At 41.3% G+C, this 17113-nt stretch overlaps 2 protein-coding genes across 4 annotated transcripts; both read left to right on the top strand.

Annotated features, from left to right (window-relative positions):
• The first annotated feature begins 151 nt into the window (after positions 1-151).
• thap12b (THAP domain containing 12b) lies at positions 152-5687 on the top strand. 2 transcript variants are annotated; one of them, XM_086261816.1, is made up of 5 exons: positions 152-276; positions 1625-1745; positions 1878-1985; positions 2096-2132; positions 2243-5687. In XM_086261816.1, the coding sequence occupies exons 1-5, from the start codon at positions 272-274 to the stop codon at positions 4147-4149; spliced, it is 2178 nt and encodes a 725-aa protein (XP_086117942.1). In that variant the 5' UTR covers positions 152-271; the 3' UTR covers positions 4150-5687. The 2 variants fall into 2 exon arrangements, with proteins under 2 accessions (XP_086117942.1, XP_086117941.1); XM_086261815.1 differs by lacking the exon at positions 152-276 and adding an exon at positions 400-765.
• Positions 5688-5933: 246 nt separating this feature from the next.
• Positions 5934-14995, top strand: map6b (microtubule-associated protein 6b). Of its 2 annotated transcripts, XM_086261822.1 has the most exons (4): positions 5934-7077; positions 9274-9487; positions 10066-10114; positions 13243-13379. In XM_086261822.1, exons 1-3 carry the CDS (start codon positions 6344-6346, stop codon positions 10108-10110), a joined length of 993 nt encoding a protein of 330 aa, XP_086117948.1. In that variant the 5' UTR covers positions 5934-6343; the 3' UTR covers positions 10111-10114; positions 13243-13379. The 2 variants fall into 2 exon arrangements, with proteins under 2 accessions (XP_086117948.1, XP_086117947.1); XM_086261821.1 differs by lacking the exon at positions 10066-10114 and having other exon boundaries at positions 5937-7077; positions 13243-14995.
• Positions 14996-17113: the final 2118 nt, after the last annotated feature.

Raw genomic sequence — 17113 nt, 5'->3', positions numbered from 1 at the left:
AGCCACCTGCGAACGCCTATTTCTGGAGTATACGTAATGTTGCTAACCACAGAAAACACCCTTACTATCTAAATAGCTAACACTGACCTGAAGGATTCAGTATTGGGGAATGATGAAAACACAACGCGAAGAAATATGCACTTAGTAGTGCATATTTCTTCGCGTTGTATTATTTCTTGCCTTTGTTAGCTACCTATTTAAATCACATGCTGCCGGTTAGTTGAAACACTGCAGGTCGTCCTGCCCTAGCGGCTAACGGATACGTTAGCTAATGAGGTAGGTGCAGTGCCCCCTGAAAGCGCGGCTGTCGCTACATTTCAGGAAGAAGAAGAAGAAAAAAACAAAAACTGTTTTTTGCTTTTTAATTGGTTGACGGGTTATCTGTAGCGTCCAGTAGTTATCACGGGCAGCTTAGGTATGTCCAATCAGAGGTTCCGGGGGCGGGACATCCCTTTGTTAAAAGCGATATATCCCAAATTTAACCGTTGTAAATGTGTGTTGGTGTATTGTGTGTCCTTTAAGTGTTTTCTTTGCCAGACATTGTCTGAGATCATGTTAGTCATCTCTTATCTTTAGCTGTACCCACCGTCCACTCAGCTTTCTACAAGAAAACCACTGAAGTCCGCGGATGACAATAGGCAGCCAAGTTAGCTAAGCTAACCACCGAACCTGAAGCATGCCGAATTTTTGCGCGGCCCCGAACTGTACGCGGAAAAGCACGCAATCTGATTTGGCATTTTTTCGGTTTCCACGGGACCCGGAGAGGTAAGCCAGCAAATATGACAGTACGCTACGAGCTTTAGCATTCAGCAGAGTCCAGAAGACCATGTGTAGTATCCTAAAGTTGTACTGAAATGAGTGAGGAATTATAACACCACTAACCAATCCGTAAAGACCACAAACAAGGCGCGATAAATATTTTGTCGTTCATTTTCCAGTTATTAGGCCGTGTTTAATCACTAGCTTTTATCTGAACTACATCGTGTATGTATATATGTATATATATATATATATATATATATATATATATGAATGAATGACTCTATGGCAGACTGAGTTTAGAGCTAACTTTCTGGTATGTAATCTAAGACGTGTAGACTAGGCCCTGAGTGTTCGAATGTTTGTATAATGTGGTTTCTGCTAAGGTCTGCATCTCCTTTTCTAGCCCAACATTCAAAATGTAGCAAAAGCAAATCATTTCTTAACTCCCATTTTCAGTTTTATTGTGATTTTTTTTAACATAATGTGGCCACAATGTCAAACCAGAGACAAAAAGTAACTCTGCATTTTGGTGTGCTTGTCTTTATGTTGTTGTTATTCCATTTTAATAACGAGTCATTTGAATTAATAAGTTGTCTATAATGATAAGTTTGAGAAGTGCTACTTCAATTATTAAGTTGTGAATTTAGTAAAAGTGCTAGGGTAATGCATTTGGAGTACCCGATTTTTAGTGGAAATAGAAATACTTTATTGCACTTTTATTGATGTATTGCAAAAGAAAGTGGTAGGATATATTGCTGTTTCTGTAGTTTTTCTTTTTCTTCTCAGCCTTCATATGGACAGTGGCAGTCTCAATCCATTTCTGTATCTTAGCATGTCAAATAAATTTTCTTATTACTTCTAGATGCAGAATCTGGGTAGAGAACTGTCGCAGGGCTGATCTAGAGGCAAAAACATCAGACCAGTTGAATAAGCACTACAGACTATGTGCCAAGCACTTTGACCCAGCTATGGTGTGCAAAACGGTGAGTATTTCGTGAGCAGGCAGAGCCTTCTCTACATTTATTTCCTCAAAAATGTGCATCTTTTAAATGTTGCTTATTTTAATTATGTGAGTTTTGTTTGTTTAGTTTTTTTTTTTTTTTTTTTCCCCCCAGAGCCCTTATCGGACTGTGCTGAAGGATACGGCAATTCCAACAATATTTGATCTAACAAGCCATTTAAAAAATCCTCACACCAGACATCGCAAGCGGATTAAAGAGCTTGTAAGGAAGATATTTGATAGCTTTTGGGTCTTTTTAAATAAGGTTAATAACATGACTGTTTTTAGTTTTGGTAAATAACTTTTATACTTTTTTTTTTTTTTAAATTGCAGACTGAAGAAGATATACGGAAGATAAAAGAAAGGAGATGTAAGCTATTAAATTAGGACTTTGTTCTTTTGTTTGTTTGTTTGTTTTTTGTTCCAATTTTATAATCAGTTTTCTTGAGAAGATTGTTGTTATGTCATCTCTCTTCACAGTGGCATCTTCTATTGACCAGATTGCTTCCAAAAAAGATGCCGCAGAAGATGGCACAACCACCAATGAGGATGAACCTCAGCTGTCCACGGAGGAGAAGGCATTTCGGGAATACCTGAGATCTTTGTTTGAGGCCGTGGTCATGTTAGGAAAACAAAGCATACCGTTAATGCCTCTTAAAGCATCAGAAACAGAACTTAAACCCAACAACTTCCAGGCCCTCCTAGATTATCGCATGAACGCTGGAGATGAAGCTTTGAAGAAGCGCTTTGAGGCAACGGCCGTGAACTCTGAATACCTTTCTGTAACCCAGCAAAGTCAGCTCCTGGACATTTGTGAGAATACAGTGAGGGAGGAGATGCTAATGGAAGTGAGAGAGAGTCGCTTCTTCTCCCTAGTGACAGGCGACCTTGTGGAATTTGCCAATGAGAAGCACCTTCCTCTGTTTTTACGTTTTGTAAATCAGCAGAACGTCCTCCGAGAGGAGTTTTTGGACTTTGTGCCATTTGATGGTGATGAGCCTGCACTGGTAGAGAGACTGGAGGCCCAGCTGACTGATCGCTGGGGGCTCAGCATGGAAGACTGCCGTGGTCAGGCCCATAAAGCCACTGGGATTTCCACCACCAAGATGAAAGCAGTAGCAATATTACTGATGGAGAAGTATCCCTTGGCATTGCACATGCCTTGCTCCCATATGGCACTGAACATTCACCTGGCCAACAGCCTTCCATTCCCCAATGTCCAAGTGGTCATGGAAACCCTGAGGAGGATTGGTGCTTTCTTTCAGGCCCAGTCAACTCAGGATGAGCTCGAGAAAGCCATCTCCACTCACTACCAGAAGAATGAAGAGAAAGGAGCTGCACTAAAACAAGCTTGTATCCCAGGCTGGACAGAACAACACAACGTCTTTGATGTGCTGCTGGATATGTTGCCACCGTTGCTGCTGTGCATGGACAATATTCGAGACAATGAAGAAGGAAAGTTTGCTGCCTCTGTGGTGGCAGATGGATATTCAATAGCAGAAACTCTTGCAGACTTTGAGATCGTTGTCACCATTGTCATCCTGAAGAATGTCCTTACCTTCACTAGAGCCTTTGGGAGGAATCTCCAAGGGGAAACACTTGATGTGTTTTTTGCTGCCAACAGTCTAACAGCTGTCCTGCATTCACTTAATGAGGTCAATGATAACATTGATGTCTACCATGAATTTTGGTACGAGGAAGCTGTGAGCGTGGCTACCATGATCGAGATTCCCGTCAAAGTTCCAAGGCTGTTTCTACGGAAACAGCGTGCTGCCGATGTGGGTGAAATTCAAGCTGAGCCATATTTTAAGGAGTATGTTACAATGCCTGTAATCCACGGGATCATGCAGGAGGTGGAGGACATGTTCTCTGAGACTAACCTCAAAGCCCTGAAGTGTCTGTCGCTGGTTCCGGCTGTCATGGGCCAAATGAAGTTCAACACCACTGAGGAAAACTACGCAGATGTTTACCGGAATGACCTCCCCAATCCTGACACGTTACCTGCAGAGCTCCACTGCTGGAGAATCAAGTGGAAGCACAGAGGCAAAGAGGTGCGCTTGCCCACCACCATTCATGAAACCTTGCAGCTCCCAGACGTTAAATTCTTTCCCAATGTGAACTCCTTCCTTAAGGTACTTTCCACCTTGCCTGTGCTGAAGCTAGAGGACAGCAAAAGTGACACAGCAAGTGGAAGACTCCAGGCTTACCTCGACAGCATGCCTCCTCACCAATGGAACAAAAGTCTTGCGATGCTTAATGTTAACACTCATGTCAAACATGACCTGGATGTCATGGTGGACAAATACTGCAGACTGTATCCAGAGGATGACACTGAAGTTGATGCAGAGTCTGAGGAAGTAGCCGAGGAAGAGGCTGGGATGAAATGAATGCAGTGAGCTGAACAGAACAGTTTGGATTGATTGCATAATTTTCGGGGGTGTAAAAACATGTGGATACAAGTACTAGTAAATTTTAATGGAGACGTAAATTAGCGCTTGACATTCATGTCTGAAGTTAAGCTCTTATTGTATTTGGTCAGATGAATAAATGGTGTATTTAAATGCACCACACACTTAATCTTGAGTTGTAAACAGATTCACAAATTTGTCTGGAACAAAATGAATACTCATTATTCCTTGTGGACTTTTTGAAAATTGTAAATCAGAAAATAATCTGTAAACATTCAAATTCTGTGTCAACTTGAGTTATTAGACTACACTCTTCTGTAAATGTTTATATATTTTTCTATCTTAAAATGGATCTGTCAGGTTCATTTACGATTCCCCGTTTCTTTCACTGATCTCTGCTAGGCTAGCTCTATATAATTTCAAAACAATCAACTGCAGCCCTGTAGTTCATCCCTTTTCTGAAAGAAGATAAAAAATCTATGAGCTTCCAGTTGAGAGGGAAAAAAGTTTATTTCCCAATCGGTTGCTGTGAAATTGAGACTTATTTACACAGGTCTAGATACCAGTCAGTGACATTTTTGCGATTGCTTTAGCTGCTAGCAGATTGCTGCAGTTTCCTGTAGTGTGCGTGGAGCATCCTAACTTGCCTGCAGTCGGTCACAAACTACCCGTCAAGCTGTAATGTTTGCATACAAGTCAATAACTTTCATGCAAAGTACAGCAAGGAGGGGTTTTTTTTGTTCAGCACCCTCTTTGCAGCTGCTTTCACCTGCTGACGGCCAGTAACCGCTTAATAAATACACACTAACTACTAGTAACCAGAGGTTGCCAGGGGGTTGCCTACTGATCTCTAGGCCTGTGTGACTGAAGTCTTAACAGTGATTAGTCGCTGGCTTCATTGTTTGAAAGTTTGGTCATATCAAAATGAGCATTCTTTTCTTTCTTTTTTTTAACATTTAGTTTAAGTCATATATGACAGGAAATGGGTCCACTTTTAAGGGCTTTCTATGTTTTGTGCAAAGCCGCTGCTGAGATTAACTAATGGCCTAATTTTTGGGGGGTTTTTTTGTTTTTGTATTGTGTGCTTTTAATTCAAACCACATGATGGAGGCAGATGCCCCTGTTGATTCACAGTGCAGGACGCAGGAAGAGCAGGAGAGGGAGCAATGCCATCAATATCAGCAGCATCCCTGAATTAATGCTCAGGAAATGTTTTCTACTGTAGAGTGAATTAGAATGTCAGTTATTTTGTACAGCTAAGTGCAAATCTGTGGAAAGCTCATCTCTGTACAGGCTAACGTGATTTAAATGGTCGTGCATCACTGTTCTGATTGTAATGCAGTTAAATGTTTGCTTCACTGTGCAGATTGATGCAGGGATAGGAGTCGGCATAAATGGGTTAGTTTGTTTGGAAAGATCGTTTCATTTTTATTTCCACGCATTTTATATAAAGTTTGTTTTGCTTGAATAAGACTCTGTAAAGAAGACCAATAAAGCCGGAGTCAGTGACCAAAATATTTTTTATTGTTTTCTTGAATATTTCGTCATCAGATTTTGCATCTCGTCCCCACTTTAATCATGGCCGCTGCATTCAGTGGGATTTGACTTGATGTTAATTTCGTGTTATTTGTTCTGATTTTCAGCCACGTTTTTTTTTTTTTTCGGCCATTTCCTAAAAACGGAACAATAGGCTTCTACGAGGCTTGCATCCACTGTGGGTTTACGTTTGTGACATGGCAGCATTGGGGTTAACCGTGTCTCCTCCCTCTTTGCTGGCCAGACGCTGACGAGCTCAGGTGATAGTTCATCGTGCATACTCAGTGCAGACCCCCTGACTGTCGAAGGAGCACACAAATGTGGGTGGGGTCGCTTTGATGCGCAACCAGACAGCAATGTATACACTCCACAGCAAGCCCCCAAACTGTGAAACTTGAACAAGAGAAACATCCTGCAGGAGGAGGCAGAGAGGGAGGCGTGTGGGCGCTTCTCCCGTAAGTCTCGGGCAAAGATTAGATCTGCTCGTCGGAATTGCATAACGCGAGAGTAATCCTGACTGGACAAAAAACGAAGAGGGTTCGAGTCGTGAGTAGGACGTTTATTTACGTGTTTATCCCCGATTTATTTCCTTCCCCTTTAGCATCTTTCTCTGGTCAGCTTCCTAGAATCGAACATTATGGCATGGCCGTGCATTACGCGTGCTTGCTGCATCAATCGCTTTTGGTCCGAGCTGGATAAAGCAGACATCGCGGTGCCTTTGGTTTTCGCCAGATACTCCGACGTGGCCGACGTACCGCATGTGCCCCATCATCCGCAGCCGAAACTGAAGAAGGCCGGTGCCATTGCCATAGAAACCCAGCCCCATCCCGGCGAGCAGGAGGCTGGGAAGGCACCGCCCGCGACGGGTGCCGCAGCGGGCAAAGATGGCTCTACTGCGTCCGTCATGCGCCAAGACTTCAAGGCGTGGAGAGTGCGCCCCGAGGCCAGCTGCAAGCCCAGAAACGAGTACCAGCCATCGCCGGCCCCTTTCAACAACGAAACTCAGTATCAGAAGGATTACAAGCCCTGGCCTATACCGAAGAAGCACGACCACCCATGGATCCCCAAATCGAGCCCCACCGCCGGCGGTCCGGAAAGGAGCGCAGGAAGCGGTAAGCAGGAGCAGGTGGCCGCCGAGGTCGAGAGCGGCGTGGAGAAGAGCGAGATTGAGGAGAAGACGCAGGAGAAGGAGTCACAGGAGGTGGTCAAGAGAAGCGTGAAGAGGGAAAAGTCATCAGAGAGGAAAACAGGTGAGAAGACGGAGGGACAGGTGGCTGCAGATGTGAGCGCGGAGCAGAGGAAAGGCAGAGCGGCTGCAGACGCTCTGAACAGGCAGATAAAGGAGGTTATGTCGACTTCTAGCAGCTACAGGTAAGAGTGTAAGGCTGTGACAATGCGCTGTTCAAGGTAACACTTTTTATTCTACACTCTTTACATGTTTGATTTTCTGTAATTGTTACTGTGCACTCGGTAGCAGCAGAGGGTGTTAGCAGGAATAAGCACAGCATCCCTGAAAGCACTTCAGCTGTCACCCAAAAATCACTAGAGGATTTTTTGGTAGGCTATTGAAGGGTCTCTTTTTGCAATCTCCAGTGATATCAGATGTAAACTGACACTGCTACAGATAAAGGTTCAGTATTGATTTTTTTTTCTGCTTCAGCCTTCCTGGGAGTACTACCAAATCAATGCCATGGGCCATGAATGAGTAAAGCCACTAAAAGGATCTGAATGTAATCATGTATGTCTTAACAGGGTTTTTTCTGCTCAGGCTTCCTCCAATTTTGAGTAGGCGAGGCATGCAAGTTGAGAAGACATGCTTCACAGAAATTTCATGGAGAAAAGCTCATTACAGATCAAAACTGAATTAGTCTACTTCACTGTGTTTTGCAGGCAGTGAAGTAGAAACAGTTTGGATCATGAGAATTTTAAAATGTGAAACCAATGAAGGAGTAAACCATGTATACAAGAGTAAAGAAGGGCTTCTGTCTCTAACCCAGAACACACACTCACTGGCCACTTTGTTAGGTACACCTGTTCAACTGCTCATCAACACAAATATCAAATCAGCCAATCAAATGGCTGCCAGAATGATAAATTTAATGAGCTTGAGTTTTTATAGCCTCCATTAAAATCGGACAATAAATGCTGGAAAAACAGTGTCCACTCCAAGCTTCGATTTCTGCTGCAACATTAAGATGGTAGGCTCAGAATTTGGCATTAGCAACAAGCATGGATCCATCCTGCCTTCTGGGCCCCTTACCAAGTGAGTACTGTTGCTGACCACGTCTGTCTCTCTATGACCACTGTGTACCCATCTTGTGATGGCTGCTTCCAGCAGGATAATGTCACAAATGTCACAAGACTCAGATTATCTCGAACTGTTGTTTTGTTTTTTTTCTTAATACGACAATGAGTTTACAGTACTCACATGGGCTCCACAGTCACCAGACCTCAATCTAATAGATTTAATAAAGCTCCCCTGGGATGTGGTGTAACGGGAGATTTGCATCATGGACGTGCAGCTGACAAATCTGCAGCAACTGGTTGATGCTATCACTAAAATCTCTGAGGAATAATTTCACCTTATTGAATTTATGCCACAGTGAATGAGGACAGTTCTGAAAGCAAAAGGAAGTCCAACTGGGTGCTACCAAGGTGTACCTAATAAAGTGACTGTATGCATAAATGACCTTGCTTTCTGAATGGCTGAGTTGTAAACTGGAAGTTTTCATTTGTGCAGTGAATAAAACACAGTTACACATTGCAATAACAGCTCCCATTTATTAAAAAAACAAACAAAAACTATTTTCAGGGTCATAATAATAATAATAATAATAATAATAATAATAATAATAATAATAATAATAATAATAATAATAATTAATAACAACAATAATAGTAATAATAATCTGAATTAGAATTCCTAATTAATTTCCTGCTGTGTAATAGAAAACATGTGTAAGCGGTGTCTCACAACGAGTCCACTTCTTGTCTACATGTACCTGAAAAGAAAGCACGTGTTGCCCCTTCCCGGTCTTGCAGAGCGTGGACAATAAATCTGAAGGTCAAATTTTGATTTGACTGCTAAAAATAAACTGACAGTCCTGCAGAACCTGCAGCTGAGCTGTAATCAACATGAATACAGTGTACATGTCTGATGGTTGGTACATGACATAAAAGTGAGGATAGCCTCTAGTGGTGATGTCAAATTATCCTAGGCCTCTATGCCAAGGATAATCTGTACCTTGCAAACCTTTCATAGAAAGCTTTTTATCATTATTATTATTACTATTATTATTATTATCATCATTATTTGTAAATCTTCCGTCTTTACAGTATAATCAGTGGCCGCTCTTCTCTCAATTCAATGCTTAATTTTGGCTAGCTGTTAATTTTAAGGTTGTATGAGGAGCACCACAGCTGTGTACAGTTTTAACAATTGATTCATTGACCAGGTTTCAGTTTATTTGGGAGTCAGTTGATTTAATGACTCTGATTTTATCTTTTTTCTTAACTATTCAGTAATAAAAAATAAATAAATCAAAATCTCATTTACACTGTTCTTAGGACTGAGTTCAAGGCTTATAAGGATGTGAAGCCAGTGAAGCCCATCAAAGCTCCATCCCAGTATAAACCCCCTGGGGAGGAGACCAGTCTGGAAACCAGCTATAGTGCCACATTCAAGGGGGAGCAGGTGAAGGCTCACCCAACGGACAACAAGCTGCTGGAGCGCAGGAGGATACGCAGCCTGTATAGCGAACCCAGCAAGGAGCCTGCCAAGGTGAGATGACGTCCACGCACGAATCTGCAGAAACTATACCTCTCCATCTCCATTTTGACTTCTTGTAATTGCACACATATCAAACCTAAATTAACCCGGCTGTATGCTAGAGTTTGTATTTCGTGATTTGAGTTCTTACTCACTGAAACCCATAAGTGTTATCTCATTATACAAAATATTCAAGAAGTGCCTAATGGCATGTGGTCTAACTCCCCATAAACACAAACTAGAACAGTTTTATGTGTCAACATTCTTTTTTAATTACATGATGTGCATTTGTCATTGCTACTTGGTTCTGCTACACTACGCTCAGCTAATCAGCATACATACTGTGTATTTAGCAAGCTGTATATGTATATGCTAATGAATAGTAAAATGGTCACTGCATCGATTTCAGAAGCTAAAGTGACATTCCATCATTAGAGTATGGTAATATGACGTAATCCCTTTACCAACCTATTATTTGAAGATATTCCCCACATACGGTAAGATCTTTTTGCATGTAATGGGTTTGAATTGGTTAGTCATGTGTCTACAGTGGTGTGTTCATGTGGCCACTCCTTCTCTCATTCTTGTAGGACTTCTCAGAGACTGAGAGCAGCTCTGTTCTAAATCTGCTGTAGTCAGGTGTGTTCTCTGTTTCTTCTAGAAGGCATGGAGGCTGACCTCAAAGTTGATAAGGCCAAAACATGCATACTGACACACACACACACACGCACACAGTATGCGTCTTGGCTAATGTGAGCTTCAGGCCATGTCCACACTAATGTGTTTTCCTGTGAAAACGCATCTTCTTCTCTCCGTTTTGGCCTTCCGTCCACGCTGAGACGGCGTTTTCGGTCAAGGAAAATGCAGCGTTTTGAAAACGCTCTCCAAAGCGGAAACATTTGAAAACGCCGTTTTTGCGTCACACTGTGGACAGCGAACCTTTTCGAAAACGACAGCACATTTTAGTCATGTGATGCAGTCATGTGACCAATTAAACTAAGATCGCGGAGGGCATTATACAGCAGTTGTTTTGTTTGCGCTCAATTTTGACAGCCCTATTAAAGATTAATATCAGTTTGTACATGCTCCAGAGAGCTTTTCTTCAAATTCTTTAATTGTCAATCGCTTTTGCAACTTTGTACTTTTGTGTTACTCGCAGCAACAACTCCACCTCATTGTTAGTCCATTTAAAAAACTCGACATTTTGCCGCGACGTTTCAAAGAGCCGAAAAGTAAATAAGTGGCAGACAGAAATGAGGCAGGTCGAATCGTCTTGCGTTTCACGCATCCGCAGTACTGGAACGTAAGCGTTTTCAGACGTTTCCAAATGTGGACGCACAACAATGTGAAAACGACTGAAAACGATCGTGTGGATGCGGAGCGTTCTCAGACGAAAACACCGTTTTCATATTTATCCGGGCTAGTGTGGACGTAGCCTCAGTCACATTTATCACCCAGTGGCCAGATGCAGTCCTCCCAAAGTTATTTGTTCACTGTTTGCCCACTTCTCAGCCTGCACCAGCCACTACCTTTTGTGGAGATTTGTAGTTTTAACAGTTCATCATGGGGTTTTGGGAAAAAAAAAACAGAAAATTGTATTCTTTGAGACCCACGTCATCAACATTAAGAAGCAAAAATATTTAAAGTGTTAAATCTAATCTGGACTTTGTTCTGAAAATGTCTGGTAAACCTGATGGAGTGCAGTGCCTTTCTTTATTTATTTTACACTGGTACCATGGTAACATAGTCTTCCTAATCCCACACTGACCGTCTCTGGCAACAAAATTTATTAACAAGGTTTGCCATGGCGACGCCTAACTTACTTTACACAACTCTGAGAAATAGAGCTGAACACGTTTTTTTTTTTTGGTCAGAAATAACCTTTCACTGTCATCTTATACAATATTGTTTGTAAGGTTTATTTAATCAGCAAAAGTTGAGCATGATTTGCAACTTTGTCGCTGGACGCTGATGCTCATTTATAAAAGCTGGGAGCCCCTCCATCAGTCTGTTATCACTAAGGCAACTCCAGCTCAAGAGCAGAAATGAGCTAAGCGCCTGGCTTGAGGCCACATTTATCTATGCACCCACTTTTCCCCACTCAATCTTTTGATCTGAACAAATCTCACCAATGCAGGCCTGCTTGTCAAGCCTCCACCAGTATTAGTAGTTGAACCAAATTACTTCATTTTATAAAGCATAATACTAACATCATATACTAATATAAACTAAATACCATGTATGCTTTATATTCCTTAAAAGTTCATTAAATAAGGAACTGCACGAACCACTTTTTAGAGAAGGAAAGGCACAAACACGCTTTTTGTGCTATTTTTTGGACCTTTATCTTCATTGCACTAACCACATCATGCAAGTATCATCTATAGCATATGGTGTCATTTGCCTGAAATTATCTTGAGTAGCAAGATAAAAGAAGGTTTGTATTGCATGATAAAATAAGACTTGATTTATAATCTATCAGTTAGCCTACAGTAAGTAAAGATGTAAATGGTTAGCTTAAAATTTTGGGAAGTATGCTTATTTGTTTTCTTGCTTGGAGCCAGCAGTTAATTAGCTTTGCACAAAGGTTCTCAAAATGTGGTCCGCGGGTCAGTGGCATTCCATGGTAACACAGTATGCTGCCTGTGAGTTTGACATGGAAAGAATACATGAATGTACAACACATTTAATTTATATGCATGTCACCCTTTAAATTTCCAGTGCAGAGCAAAACCAAGAAAATGTATCATTTCGGTTTCATCTCTGCTGTTCTAGCAGTCATAGCGGTCTAAACCTTACTGTCACCTCATTAGCTGTTAGTTCCTCACACCCCACATGGTGGTGGTGGTGTTGGTTGGTTTCATTATGTCACCCCCACTGGTTAAACGTGGAAAACTAAACGAAATAAAATGTAGAATCCTAGAATATTCCCACAGAGTGTCAACGACATGCCTGATCATCAGCATCAGAATTCCCTTCTAAGCTGAGATCTGCAACTTGTTATTTCAACATGTTAAAATGGCAGTTTTGCATTGGGGTTAAAGTCTGCACCATCCTGCAGTTAGAAAGTCTTGCTATAAGGCGTTTGAACAAATGTGATTGGCTCAGTTGTTGGCTTTGCAAGTGATGGAGCAACACCTGTAATGGGCTGAGAGAGGTGGAGTAGCCACACTCCTGGGTGGAAAGATCAACCCTAACCCCATTGTCATTGAATGCACCATTCACAGTTAGAATCTGTGGTACATGATGCTGTAAAACATGTTACAGAGCGAGTCAATTTTACACATTCATTGACTCTTAAACTCCAGAAGCCTGCAGTAACTTTAAGTAAATGGAGCTGGATGCTTCTGGATATTTACATATGTGGTTAAAAGTGGGTCAAGCTCAGCAGGAAGGCAGAGAAATCTGTGATCAGTGGATAACCAGGCCAATTTTTTTTATTAGGAATCTACCGTAGTGGCATATTTATTAATTATTTTATTAAACTGACAGCAGTTTGTGCTGCTGAATTTTCAACATGATTTCACATTAAATATTTGTTTGTTGTGTTCGATTGTGTCTAAAGAGGAGAACAATAAGGCCGGGTGTTTATCCAGAATTTTTGCTAAGCTGAGCCAAGGTAATTGGCTATCGGCTTTAGATTCATATTTAAATGATGATGTTGTCATCCTCCAAGCAAGGAAACAAAATAAATTCCATTTCCCAAAGTATTGATCAGTTTCTCTGACATCCGTTTAATCTCTTCTCGCGTCTCTTCTCTCTTTCAGGTGGATAAACCAGTTTCCCGCACCAAACCAAAAAAGTCATCATCAACACCAACAACAACAACAGGGAGGATGCAGAAAAAAGCTAAAGAGAAGCAGATTTCTAGTTCCCAGTCAGCCAAGAAGAAACCTTCTTTGGGCGCCTCAGAACCCAAACCGGGCGGAGCCGTCACAAAGAAGAGCAAAGAGATCAGCAACAGACTGGCAGAGGCGGGCAAACAGTAAAACAAGCTGACGTGGTCACATGAAGCGAATCTCTTCCCTTTGGTTTATTTCCTTACCTGTTGTTTTTGCTGTCCGGTCATATATAGTTTGAATGGGCACCAATGTTGAGCTTTTAGAATAATGCAAATAATTTCACGGCAAACTATGCGTGTGTGAATGTATTCTGGCGCACAGAAATGCTTTCTATTATCGAGCACATAATTTTGCACATTGTTTCTATGAGTTCTGTTTCGACAGCAAACCTTAAAAAGGAGCCATCGGTACACATGTAGTGTGTGTATGAAAGGGACTTTTTACCTTTGTCTGAATGGATGATGAATTCAGTGTTAAAATGATTGTAAACAAAAAGAAAAAGGTCAAAGAGAGGCTTTTTTTGTTTTTCTGTATCACATGAAGGGATTTTTGTGAAAAGTGAATAATCTGTTTCACGGTGAATTACAGTGCCTCCGCTGTATGGTCCTGGTTTTCATTTCATTGTTCTGGATGATATCTGCTGAGATAGAAAGTGAACTGTAATATAATTACTACAGCTTGCATGCAAGACCCTGTTTTCGGTTCATTAGCTGACTGTCTGTCACAGTCACATCCTAGCTTGTAAATTGAGCTTTCAAAGATAAATGTATAGGGTTAAATCCTTCTCAAACATAATGCATGAGTAGAAATAGATTCTGATCACACCAAAAAGGTACATACGGTGAGTAAAATCATAGTCTAGTGGCTATTAAAGCTGTAAAATAAACACACCAGCAATATGGTTTCACCCACAAGCAATCTAAATGGAGATCCACTCCCTTGATTTAATAAGAAAACCATAATTTTCACGATGACTCAGTACTTTGTGGCATTGTACTCCACCCTCCCCTCTGAGCTGTGACGCTGTAGTTGTGCTAAATAATTTAAAAAAAAGAAAAGAAAAGACAAATAGGCCTAAAAAAAGAGAGAGAACTAGTTAGATTTGCTCAACATTTTTCACACTGAATGCACTGATGTGTTGAAGGACAAGGAATGGGCCAGGACTCTTTAAACTGCTGCTGTCTGAAAATCTAAAACTCGCATGAGTTCTTCGTGACATGACCTCAAAAAGTCATCACAGCCCAGCCTTCCCTCTCTGGTTGTAAACACAGACGTATACCGTGATACCCTCAGTGGCCGACACGGCCGCAGTGTGTGAGGGCCCAGTCTAGCACTAGCCACCGTGGGTCTGCTTCCAGTTTTAGCTTCTGTGTGTGTGAGTGCATGAGTGATAACTGAGTGAAAGTTTTTTTGTGCGTGCGTGTGTGTGTTTGACCTCTTCAGCCTGCTGCCTGCTAAGCATCAAGTCTGACCCAACCACTACAAGTGCTGCTATGCACTCCGACACTCTGGTGCTATATCTCTCATCTTATATGCTGTCTGGTTTGGACTGCGCGTGGCGTCAGACCAGAGTGAAGTGATGATATGACATGCGTATGTCATACTGCTGTTGTGATATTGTACTTGTATTCTCAGCTTGCTTTGGATGAACTGATTAAAGTGATGCAGAATCCTGCATTGTGACTTGTTGAATTTATTTGGACTTTAGTGTTTATTAAAATGCAACAGCTTATCCTGTTAAGTAAATTTCATATACAGTCACTGTCCACTTTGTTAGGTACACCTGTTCAGCTGCTCATTATCACAAATATCCAGAGGTCAGAGAAAAGGAAGGAAGGCAACAGCTCAAAAAGACTTATTGCAATCAAGGTATGTAGAAGAGGATCTCTGAATATGCACAACATGTCAAACCTTGAAGCAGATGGGCTACAGCAGCAGAAGATAACATGACTCCTGTCATGAAACTGAAGCTACAGTTCAGAAATTAAACCATAAAACATTGGTAACACGTGTCCATGTCTGGTGAGTTAGGCTAAGAATTGGGTACAAACAACATGAAATCATGGATCCATCCTTCCTTGTATCAACAGTTCAGGCTGCTGGTGGTGTAATGGTAAGGGGGATATTTTCTTGGCACATTTTGTTTCCCATTGGTAACCAAATGAGCATTATTTAAGCACCAAAGCCAACCCAATTAATGTTGCTGACCAAGTCCATCCCTTTATGACCACAGTGTACCCATCTTCTGATGGTTGCTTCCTGCAGGATAATGCGGCATGTCACATACCTTAAATCATCGTAAACTGGTTTCTTGAACATGGGGTTCACTGTATTCAACTGGCTTCCACACTCACCAGATCTCAATCCAATAAAGCACCTTTGGGATCTGGTGGAACAGGAGATCAACATCACACATGTGCAGTCGACTAATCTGCAGCAACTCTGTGATGCTTTCGTATCAAATATCCTTTTTTCCAGCTCCTTATTGAATCTATGCCGAGAATAAGGACAACTCTGAAGGCAAAAGGGGTTAGCACTAGCTTTCTGTACCTTATAAAGTGGCCAGTGTAGACTGACATAAAAATGCAAGGCGGGGAAGTCCAGAAGAAATGAAATGATGATAAATCTGTGTGGTTACTCATGTTTTCTTTGAAATATCTTTCTACAACTTACATCTAACCTCCTAAAATATTATTTTGTACATCAAGAGATACTTGTATCTTGAAGAATTTCCAAAGAAAGCCAAGTCAACTGAAAACTTAGGGTATCTGTGCCAAGGCTCGAACTAAATAATTAAGCAAGAGTACTGAATTGCTATTTAACTTCAGTGTTGCTGGTTTGCATTTCTCCAGAAGAGAAATCTGAGACATTCTCCTTCAAGTCTGGATTTTGTGGTTTTCTGTTGACCTTACAGTTTGTGCTCTGCAGATGTTCCCTCCTCCAAACTCTGGTAAAATTGAGAGCCATTTAAAGGTTGCATAAATATATTTTATGCGAGCATCGTTCAGTTCAGTTTAAACAAGCTAGCCAAAGTGCTCTCATCTGAAAACAAAACACTCACTGTTAATAAAATCATGAAAGGGCGGATGTAAGACTGGAAAGAAACATTCATTTATCCCTTTATCATCCTTTTTGGTGTCTGGTGGTCATTTTCCTGTGAATCAGTCATCCTGACATAAATCTGCATCAATAATTCAGTCGTTATGGGCCCTCGTGTTTGCAGAGCAGCATGAAATATTGAATAAGAGATCAGCAATGGCGCTGGAGCTGCCTAGGCTCTGCCCACCCCCCCTGCCCTAAAACACATTTGTGGCTGGTCATGGTCCCTCCCTATATTGTACTGTTGGTGCAAGTAAGAGTTCTTATTATATTATATATTCTTATTATATTGTATTGTATATTTTTGAAGTTCATTATGGTGGAAACAATAAACTTCAGTGACCGTCACAAACAAAACAGGAGCTGTGACAGTAAAAAGGGTTTAGGCTTGAATGCATGTGTGGGGGAAATGGCATGCACAATATTTGTATTAAATATTCACAGCACAGAAGAGACTGCCGATGATTTCCCACTTTATTCGTTTTATAGCAGCTCATTTTTGAGAACACAGAGGAATGAATCACCTTGAATGCGCACCACAGTATAAGGCTGCTGTTATGAATACCTGCATTTTGTGCAACACTGAGCAACTTTATTAGTGTAGCACTGACTTCACTTTAGGAGACACGCACTCTTGTGAAAATATTGTATTTCTTTGACAGACAAAGGACTGACGGTCAGCAAATCATGACCTCTA

This window comes from Aulonocara sp. 'chitande type north' Nkhata Bay, linkage group LG14 (assembly GCF_057382095.1).
Source record: "Aulonocara sp. 'chitande type north' Nkhata Bay isolate Kocher_YH1m ecotype deep benthic linkage group LG14, A_spYH_male_GT1.1, whole genome shotgun sequence".
In the NCBI taxonomy this organism is placed as follows: Eukaryota; Metazoa; Chordata; class Actinopteri; order Cichliformes; family Cichlidae; genus Aulonocara; species Aulonocara sp. 'chitande type north' Nkhata Bay.
The sequence above is the reverse complement of the archived record's forward strand: the minus strand, read 5'-3'. Positions and strand labels throughout refer to the sequence as shown.

Excerpts from the sequence above, each read along its gene's own strand:
- thap12b (XM_086261815.1), top strand. The coding sequence starts at position 677 with ATGCCGAATTTTTGCGCGGCCCCGAACTGTACGCGGAAAAGCACGCAA. Across the intron at positions 1,986-2,095 it reads GCAAGCGGATTAAAGAGCTT|ACTGAAGAAGATATACGGAA; the intron begins GTAAGGAAGATA and ends TTTAAATTGCAG. Across the intron at positions 2,133-2,242 it reads GAAGATAAAAGAAAGGAGAT|TGGCATCTTCTATTGACCAG; the intron begins GTAAGCTATTAA and ends CTCTCTTCACAG.
- map6b (XM_086261821.1), top strand. The coding sequence starts at position 6,344 with ATGGCATGGCCGTGCATTACGCGTGCTTGCTGCATCAATCGCTTTTGG. Across the intron at positions 7,078-9,273 it reads TCGACTTCTAGCAGCTACAG|GACTGAGTTCAAGGCTTATA; the intron begins GTAAGAGTGTAA and ends CACTGTTCTTAG. Across the intron at positions 9,488-13,242 it reads CCAGCAAGGAGCCTGCCAAG|GTGGATAAACCAGTTTCCCG; the intron begins GTGAGATGACGT and ends TCTCTCTTTCAG.